General features: G+C 47.8%; 1 protein-coding gene across 1 annotated transcript in view; it reads left to right on the top strand.

Annotated features, from left to right (window-relative positions):
* ZFAT (zinc finger and AT hook domain containing) overlaps positions 1-9,814 on the top strand; it is a 158,949-nt gene that overhangs the window by 78,973 nt on the left and 70,162 nt on the right. Inside the window, exons 9-10 of the mRNA XM_010834786.1 lie at positions 7,356-7,443; positions 8,364-8,513. Of these exons, the coding sequence (XP_010833088.1) occupies positions 7,356-7,443; positions 8,364-8,513 (238 nt within the window). The remainder of the gene's footprint in view (positions 1-7,355; positions 7,444-8,363; positions 8,514-9,814) is intronic.

Genomic DNA, 9,814 nt, shown 5'->3' with positions numbered 1-9,814 from the left:
GCTCACGGCGCGTGTAGCCTCCCCGCCCACACTGCTCAGGCTCTAGGTTGCTCTGCTGGGAATTGTCTGAGTCCGGCCCTGGGTTGTATGCACTTCCCAGGTCTAAGCCACTCAGGCTCAGGCACTCGGGTAGTCCTCAGAGGTGCAGACTGTGTTGGGCCTGCGTTTTTGTGCCCTTCCCAGGTCCGAGCAGCTCAGGTGACCAGGTGCTTGCCGAGCGCGGTTGCTGCGACTTATCGCCTCCCGCGTCCCTGCCGCTCGGTTTTCTGGGTGTACAATGGGTGCACCTTCTCAGGTGTGCCGTGTGTCTCTCCTGGGGAGCTGATCTCTGGCTGCGACCCTCCCTGTGGATGTCGCCCGTCCAGAATCCCGAGAAGTCTTGGTTAGCCACGAAGCCTGCTTGTAGTTTGGTAGATGATGCCTCTCTGGGGCCGCGATTGCCCTCTTCCGGCTTTGGCTGCTCTCGCCCGCCTGTCTCCAGAGGGGATGGGCGGGTCCGAAGCCGGCTAGCTCTGTTCAGTCCTTTGTTCTGTGAGCAGGCCTGGAGGTGTCTTAGGTTAGAGCTTTACATGGGGTAGCTATCCCACAATCTGGTTTGCTATCCCAAGAGAGTTCGCTCAGATTGCCCTCAGGCCTTACTCTAAGCAATGCAGCCTGTGCCTCCCTGCCCAGCCCCGGCTTGCTAGTGGCGGATGCGGGCATCTTTGCTGCTTCTCTGCTGGAAGTTACCGTTGGGCACTTACCTGTGGGGTTTAATTATTTATTTTTCCTCCCGGTTATGTTGCCCTCTGAGGTTCCAAGGCTCGCCGCGAACTCGCCAGTGAGAGTGTTTGCTGGTGTTTGGAATCTTCTGTCTTTTTTAAGACTCCCTTCCTGGGACGGAGCTCTGTCCTTACCTCTTTTGTCTCTCTTTTTATCTTTTATATTTTTTCCTACTTCCTTTTGAAGACAATGGGCTGCTTTTCTGGGTGCCTGATGTCCTCTGCCAGCATTCAGATGTTGTTTTGTGGAATTTACTCAGAGTTCAAATGTTCTTTTGATAAATTTGTGGGGGAGAAAGTGGTCTCCCTGTCCTATTCCTCCACCATCTTAGGACCGCTCCCCCTGTACTTGTCTTTAAAGATACATATATAAAACTTCACCTGTTGCTTTCTGGAAGTAGACTAAAATAATATATTGCCAACAATGCACAGAGAAGTAGAGGGAGCTACTTTTTTTTTTTTTTTGTGAAGTAGAGTAAAATGTTATTGAACTAAAGCAATTGCACACAAGTCTTTTTCCTTTCCAATGGCTGAGAGTGTATATGGTCTTTTAGTCTGTTATCACAGACCATCTGTTTCTGTGCCACCCTGTTTGGAGATTTGTCCACTAGGGACCTCAGACTGCAGAGTTTTCTGTGTATAAAGCAACTGCTGATAAGCAAGCCCGAGGACTGGAAGTGAGGGTCATGGCCTGACTAAGTGGACAGGAAGAGCCTGGAAATTGAAATCCAGGCTGGAACACGTTTCTGGCTCTTTCCTAACTTGTTAACTTAGCCACAATGTTGTGTCAGTTTTCTGGTCTTTGTCATACTTTCTCCATTTGTTTTTCAGTTGCTCAGTTGTATCTGATTCTTTGTGACCCCTTGGGCTATAGCACACCAGGCTTCCCTGTCCTTCAGTCTCTCCTGGAGTTTGCTCACACTCATGTCTGTTGAGTCAATGATGCCATCCAGCCATCCCATCCTCTGTTGCTCCTGCCCTCAGTCTTTCCCAGCATCAGGATCTTTTCCAGTGAGACCACTCTTTGCATCAGGTGGCCAAAGTATTAGAACTTCAGCTTTAGCATCAGTCCTGCCAATGAATATTCAGGGTTGATTTCCTTTAGGATTGACTGGTGTAATCTTCTTGCTGTCCAGGGGACTCTCAAGAGTTTTCTCCAGCACCACAGTTCAAAAGCATGAATTCTTCGGTGTTCAGCCTTCTTTATGGTCCAACTGTCACATCCATACATACATACATGACTACTGAACATGGCTGTTTTCTCCTTGTCCCGTGATAGTTTGTGGCCTCTGTGTGCTCGCAGCTCCCATGAGCCCTGTGAGGGCAGGGTCAGAGTCCCCCAGCTCTGTGCCCAGCACTATGCCTGAGCCAACACTGGCCCCAGAAGGGTAGAGGAAAGGTTGAGTCCGTTGAGGTCAGCATCTGCTAAAACCATGGGCTTTTTATTCCTGAGAAATTGTTCAGAGTGGAATCTCCCACTTTATTTTTTTTTATCTTGTTGTCAGATACTTTATAGATGTGCTTATGTGATAGGTAATACACTCGGTGGCCGAGTGGAAGGCAGGTTTGATATTTTCCACCCACCACTAGTTTCAGACTTGAGAATAGCCCATTTGCTTTGGGGGTCGAGGCGCAGGCCAGGGCGGGGTTCACTCATCGCTGTGAGCTGGGCTGGGAGCTTCACCCCCAGAGCTGCCCCCCTAGCACCTGTCCCCTATCCCCGCACCGCATGGCCACTGTCTCCCTTCTTTCAAAGAGCCCTGTAGTGCTTTGAAGGCATTTCCATCGGAGCAAACAAACTCCGGGGGCTGGGCTCTCGTACTGTCATTACGGCGTGGAGCCCTCGCTGTCCTCTGCAAAGAACTCTTTTAACCACTCTTCTTTTCAAGTTTCCTGTGTCAGTTTGGGTTTTCATCTCTGGTTGGGAACTGAGGTTTTGAAAAAGAAATAAATGAGTCCTTAGAGTGCACCCTTCTCCCAGCACCTTTCCCACTGCCTACGTCCTTCTGACAGTCTTCAAAGGCATCAGGAAATGAGGGGCCCTGATAAGCTCTAAGATAAATTGCTTTCAGACTATCAGAGATTAAAAGGAAAAATCAAAGAGCAAGGGCTCAGGGGAGATCACTGTAAACTCCTTCAAAGTCCTTCTGAATGCCTCCATCAGCTCTGATGATGCCCAAGCAGTAGTGGGTGGTGACAGCCCCCCGCAGAATGTGTGTGGCGTGTGCCCAGGGCGTCTTTCAGAAGGGCACGTGAGCACGAGTTCTTCTGCAAGCGCTAGGAGTGATGGCGTGACCTAGAAGGTCAAGGGCATTGGAGGGCAGTGACAAGCCTGGAGCCTGTGATGTAGCCTGGGCGGGAGTCCATGGCATTAGCTGAGCAGAAAGCTAGGACTGTTTGATGGGAGCTGCCTGGACCCCTTAGGCATCTGAGCATGGCAGGCCTTGCTTGGAACCCAGATGCTTGGTGGGAAGTGCGTCCAGACTGGTTGTTCAGAAAGTCTTCCATTTCATTTTTGGTTTTGAATATCAAGTACACGTTTCTTGGGCTTCCCAGGTGGCCCCTGCCAGTGCAGGAAATGCAGGTTCAATCCTGGGTTTGGGACGATTGCCTGGCAACCCACTCCAGTATTCTTGCCTGGGAAATTACGTGGACAGAGGAGCCTGGCGGGCTACAGTCCATGGGGTTGCAAAGAGTTGGAAACGACTTAGCGACTGAGCAAGAGAACAGCACGCTTTTCCTAAGTGTGCTTCAGGAACCCCAGCCTCAGGAGACACTCTGCAGTAGTAGCAATCCATAAAGGAATTTAGAGGAATGGTCACTCAGAGGCCCCTTTGGGGATTCCCAGTGTGCCTTAGCCCATAAGAAGGTCTGTTAGCTGAGTCTGAGTTGCATCACCAGCAAAACAAAAACCACAGCAACAAAGTCTTTCAGATTTATTGGGCTCTCATTTTCACAGGCTAAGCTCTGTGCTCAGCACATAGTGTGTGTTTTCTTTTGATAAACCTTTTTAGAGCAGTTTGAAATGCATTGCAAAGCTAAACAGAAAGTAACAGATTTCCCCATATACCCCCTGTCCCCCCACATGCACAACTCCCCTCCTTTTGACACCCTGTATCTTAGTGCTGCCTTTACTACAGGTGATGAACCTGCATTGACACCTGGAGTAACACCCAGAGTCCATAGTTTACGTTAAGACCTGGTCTGGGTGCTGCACATTTTTGGGGTTTGGACAAATGTGGAATGATGCGTATACCTCATGAGAGTATCATGCAGGGAAGTTTCACGCCCCTAAAACTCCTCCCTGCTCCTCCTCCTCACCCCTCTCTCCCTCTGCCCCCTGGCTACCACAGATCCCTTTACTGTCTCTATCATTCTACCATTTTCAGAATGTCTTCTAGTTGGAATCATGTAATATGTAGCCTTTTCACATTGGCCTTTTTTTTTTCTCGTCATTATGCATTTAAGTTTCTTATACCTCTTTTCAAGGCTTGAGCTCATTTTTTTCTTAGAGCTGAATAACAGTCCGTTGTTGAGATGTACCACCATCTGTCCATTCACATACCAGAGAACATCTTGGTTGCTTCTCAGTTTTGGCGGTTATGAATCAAGCTGCTTCATCCGTGTGTAGGTTTTTGTGTGGACGTGAGTTTTCAGCTCATTAGGGTAAAAAGCAAGGAGTGCAATCGTTGAATCTTACGGTAAGAGTGTTTTAGTTTTGAGAGAAACCGCCGAACTGTCTTCCGGAACGGCTGTCTCACTTTGCATCCCGTTTGGAATGAGCGAGAGTTCCCACGGCTCCGCGTCCTCGCCGGCGCTTAGCGTTGTCCATGCTATAGATTTGAACCATTCTGTAGGTGTGCAATGGTGTCTTGTTTTGAGTTGGATTTCTCTGATGACATAGGATATGGAACGTCTTTGCACATGCTTACTCGGCATTTGTATATCCTCTTGGTGGGGTGTCTGTTGAGGTCTTTGGCCTGTTTTACCAGATGTGTCCTTTGAAACTATTTTCTCTCAGTCTGTGGCTTGTTCTTTCATTCTCTGGACAGTGTCTTTCCCTGTCTATCAATTCTTTTTCTTTTTTCACGGGTAACGCCTTCAGCGTTGGCTCTGAAGTCATTGCCGCACTCCAGGCCATCCAGGGTTTCTTCTGTGTCTGCTAGGAGTTTTATAGTTTCGCATTTTGCTTCTAAATCTGTGATCCAATGTGAGTTAATATTTGTGAAAAGGTGTCAAGTTTTTGTCCAGGTTCACTTTCTTCTTTTTGCACATGGCTGTCCCATTTCAGCATCATGCTGAGATAACTGTCTTTGATCCATTGTGTAGCATTTGCTCATGTGTCAAAGATCAATTGACTGTATTTAAGAGAGTTTATTTCTGGACTCTGTTCTGTACCATTTGATCTATTTGACTTTCATTTCACCAATATCACATGCTCTTCGTCACTGCAGCTTTAGAGTCTGTTTGGAGGTTGAGTAATGTCAGTCCTCCAACTTTGTTCTTATCCTGTACCATTTTGTGTAGGCCTCATATCTTTTGCATCTCCTTATAAACTTCATAATCAGTTTATCAATACCCAAAAAATACCTTGCTGAGATTTGGATTGAAATTACATTGAATCTACCCATCAGATTGGGAAGAACTGTGGTCCAGACAACATTGAATCTTCCTATCCTTGAACATGGAATCGCTCTCCATTTATTTAGTGCTTTGATTCCTTTAATCAGTTTTGAAGTTTTCCTCATATAGATCTTGTACATATTTTGTTAGATTTATTTATACCTATTCATTGTAAATAATGGTATTTATTTGTGCCATTTCATTTTTTGTGTGCTAATGTAAATAGTTCTGTGTTTTTAATTTCGAATTTCACTTGTTCATTGCTAGCATATAAAAAAGCAACTGACTTGTATATTAGACTTATACCTATAATTTGCCACAACTGCTTATTAGCTCCAGGAGTATCTTTGTGTATTCCTTCAGAATTTCTTCTTAGATGATCATGTCATCTGCAGACAAAGACAGCTTTAATTTCTTCTTTCTCAATCTCCGTATCTTTTATTTCCTTTTCTTGTCTTATTGCATTAGCTAAGATTTCAGGTATGATGTTAAAAAGCAGTGCTGGGAGGGGACATCCTTGCCGTGTTTCTAATATTAGTGGGAAAGTTTCTGGTTTCTCACCATTAAGTATAATGTTAGCTATAGGTTGTTTGTGGATTTTCTTTATTGACTTGAGGAAGTTCCTCTCTATTCCTGGCTTATTGAAATTGCTTATCATGAGTAGGTATTTGATTTTGCCAAATGAATTTTCTGCTTCTATTGATGTTATCATGTGACTTTTATTTCCTAACCTGTTGATGTGATGGATTATATTAATTAATTTTAGAATGCTGAATCAAATGAGATAAATCTGTCTTGGTTGTGATTTATAGTTCTTTTAAAACATTTTGGGTTTTATGTGCTAATATTTTGTTGAGGATATTTGCATCTGTGTTCTCAAGAGATACTGGTTTGTCATTTTCTTTTCTTGGACTGGGCTTGGGTATTTTCTTTCTCCCATAAAGACATGGCATTCTCCCTCTTTCAGGTCTCCGTCCAAATTTCCCCTTCTCCTAAAAACACCAGTCATATTGGATAAGGGCCTGCAATCTCATCTTAACTAATTACATCTATAATGACCACATTTCCAAATAAGGTCACATTGAGATACTGCGGGTTAGGAGTTCAACATGTGAATTTGTAGGGGACAAAATTTGACACATAACGTCCAGTCTCTGAAAAGTTTTTCTGTGAAATGGCTTTAAAGTGGCCATTAAAGTGAGAGGAAATGTGGATGAGCTGTACAGCGTACTCATTCACCAAAGCTCCTCCCTAACTGAGGATGTGGCTCCGCAGGCAGGCGGGTGATGGCAGTGCAGAGTGAGTGCCTTCCCTGCAGCCTGGACAGGACATGGCCTGGGAGTGGTCAGGGCCTGAGGTGGGCACCTGTATGCTCCAGTTCCAACACCAGCTCTTCCTCAGAGTCCTGGGGCTCGTCACCCTTGGCCTTGGTTTCTAAATCTGTAACAAGTAATAACGCGTGTCCTTCAAGAGTGGTTGTGAGTCTCAATAAAATAACTCACATGCACAAGCGTCTTGAGCACTGGAGGGAGAAATGCACGTCGGGTCCTGGAGATCATTGTACAGCATGGTGTCTGTAACTGACAGCACGTATGGTACACCTACAATCTGCTAGAGGGCAGACCTTATACTAAGCGTTCTTATCGCACACGTGATAATCTTGATAAAGGAGGGAACTTTGGGAGATGGAAATGTTAACGACCTTGATGGTCTTAGACCCTGAGGCTGAGCTCTGCTCTCCGCTGGCCCAGCCGCATCCACAGGACTGTCGTTTCTAAGGCCAGTCCCTCCCTCCTGAAAGGGAGGCGAGGCCGCTGCCCTGCTACCCTCGAGTCCCTGGGCCGTGCAGGGCCAGCCGTGGGCACTGGGAAAGGTGTCCGTGTGTCTCGCTTTGGTGTTGGTAGTGGTATTTTTCCACAGACCCTGAGTTTAAATGAGACAGTCCATTGATTATGCTCTCTTTCTGTTAAGGACAAAAGGAGTTATTCTTGTCCTGTGTGTGAAAAGTCTTTTTCAGAAGATCGGTTGATAAAGTCACATATCAAGACCAACCATCCCGGTAAGGTTATGCATCTCAGAGTGGGAGACCGATTTTAAAAATGCTTATGTTTATTTTAAGATACAGCGTTGTATAGCAGCTATGTTAAATGAAACTAAAAGAGGGATGAAGATATGAGTCCATTCAAGGGGAGGAGTTATCTTTACTTAAAACTCAGGTGTTTATATAATGATTTGCTTTATTTTATCATTTTATCTAGTTTTCAAAGGCATCTGGCCCCAGTCTTGTGGCTCTCCTCCCCTTTTTAAAACTGTGCTGCCTTCCCAGGTGGCGCTAGTGGTAAAGAACCTGCCTGCCAATGCAGGAGACTTAAGAGACATAAGAGATATTCGATCCCTGGGTCAGGAAGATCCCCTGGAGAAGGAAATGGCAACCCACCCCAGTATTCTTGCCTGGAGAATCCCATGGACAGAGGAGCCTGGCGGGCCACAGTCCATCGGTTCGCAAAAGAGTCAGACATGACTGAGCGACTCAACAACAGCAACAGCCAGTTGACACAAGACTTCCTTTGTTGCAGTTGGGTTGCTTGAAAGAAGTTGTCGTGTCGCCTGAGTTCCTTGTGTTCCACAGGACACCCCCACCCCAGGACACTGATTCGCTGGGGAAGCCCAGTCTTTTCCCCATATTTCCCGTATTCTGCTTTTGTCTGACTATTGCCTTGTCATACTGCTCTCCACCACTCACATTTTGTGTCAACAGGAGTCTAGATATGAGAGACTTGCTTAGATTCTGGTATAAAATAGCTTTTTAGGCAGAATTTCTCTCCCAGGACCCCACAAGGCACAACTTAACCTGCTGCCTCAGAGCTGCCAGGATTGACTAGGGTGGGGGGTGTCCAGGCTCTGTCACAAGGCTCACTTACCTCTCACTGGAACCACAGTTCTTTGGCCGCTTCTGGTTGTCATCTGCTTTTCTTCTAGAGGTTTCCATGAGCACCATCTCCGAGGTTCTCGGGAGGAGGGTCCAGCTGAAAGGGCTCATTGGCAAGAGAGCCATGAAGTGCCCATACTGTGATTTCTATTTCATGAAGAATGGCTCAGACCTTCAGCGTCACATCTGGGCTCATGAAGGTGCGTGTCCCTCCATCAGAACGGAGCTTGTGTGTGGTTTTAGAGCTGCCTGTGGGAGTTCTTGGGGCTTCCCTGGTGGCTCAGTTGGTAAAGAATCCGCCTGCAGTGTGGGAGACCCGGGTTCGATCCATGGGTTGGGAAGATTCCCCTGGAGAAGGAAATGGTAATCCACTCCAATATTCTTGCCTGGGAAATCTCATGGACAGAGGAGCATGGTGGGCTACAGTCCCATGGGGTCACAAAGAGTTGGACACCGTTAAGTAGTGACTAACACTTTCACTTGGGGTTCTTTAGGAGGAAGCCATGTTCACACCCCCTGCAGCTAGAGTTCTGTTTACCTACTGCAAAAATGTGTCTGTCAGCCAGCTGAGACCAGTGATTTCAGGTGTGCATGGCTCAGTCGCAGTGAGCAGAGATGTGCAGTCTTCACGGCCTGCTGGGAGCTATAGTTGAGCAAGTCACCACGATTTCTGTGCGGAAAGTGAGCTTCAGGAGAGCAGGGACCAATGCGCCAGCCTGGTTGGGGCGGTGACCCTGGTGGTCTCCCTGATGCCCTGTGTGTGGGGGCGTTGAGGAGGTGCTGGGGTGCTGGACGAAGGAATGCCCTGAGGACATCAGACTCTCTGATTCCCACGGGCAGGTGAGAGCTGGGTGGGGACCGAGCAGGGGAGAAGGGAGGCAGCCCCTGCCTCAGGGTGCTCGCCTGTGCAGAGAGGCGTGGGCCGCGCACGGGCACTCGGGGCAGCTGATGGTCGGGGTGCCATCAGAGACAGTGGGGCTGTGCTTCTCCCCCTGGGAGGGCACGTGGCCTTCCCAGCAAAGAGGCTTGGAGCCCTGAGGCTGGGGGCTGGCCGTCCTGTGAGTTGGGAACCGACAGTGCTGCAGTCAGGAAAGCAGGACAGCTCCCCAGGGGGACGAATGAAGTATTTTCTACAATCTGTGATCAAATGAACGGTTCAGTAAAGAGGGCAGGACACGGCAGAAGGAGCTGAGACCAAAGCCAAGGTTGGGAGATACTTTTTCGTGGGCCCTGGCCAATAGTTGGGGAATGGGGGAGGACTAGCCCAATGGTAAGGATGCCTCGGCAGTGGAGCCGTCAGCCCTGCAGCAGCGACGAGCGTCGTAAAGCTCCGCTTGCCTTATGAGCTGAAACACACTCTCACGTGTGGGCCTGCACGCCCGGGCCTGGCGACTTTTGCCAAGGCCCTCGGTTAACGCTTGTCAGTGTAACTCAGTTCAGTGGAATGAACGGCCGCTGCTGCCCGTGCTTAGCGTCTGTGCCCTTGGAGATCACAGACCGT

The sequence above is a fragment of the Bison bison genome, unplaced genomic scaffold (assembly GCF_000754665.1).
Source record: "Bison bison bison isolate TAMUID 2011002044 unplaced genomic scaffold, Bison_UMD1.0 scf7180017864036, whole genome shotgun sequence".
NCBI classification, from domain to species: Eukaryota; Metazoa; Chordata; class Mammalia; order Artiodactyla; family Bovidae; genus Bison; species Bison bison.
This window is presented reverse-complemented; position numbering and strand designations above follow the sequence as displayed.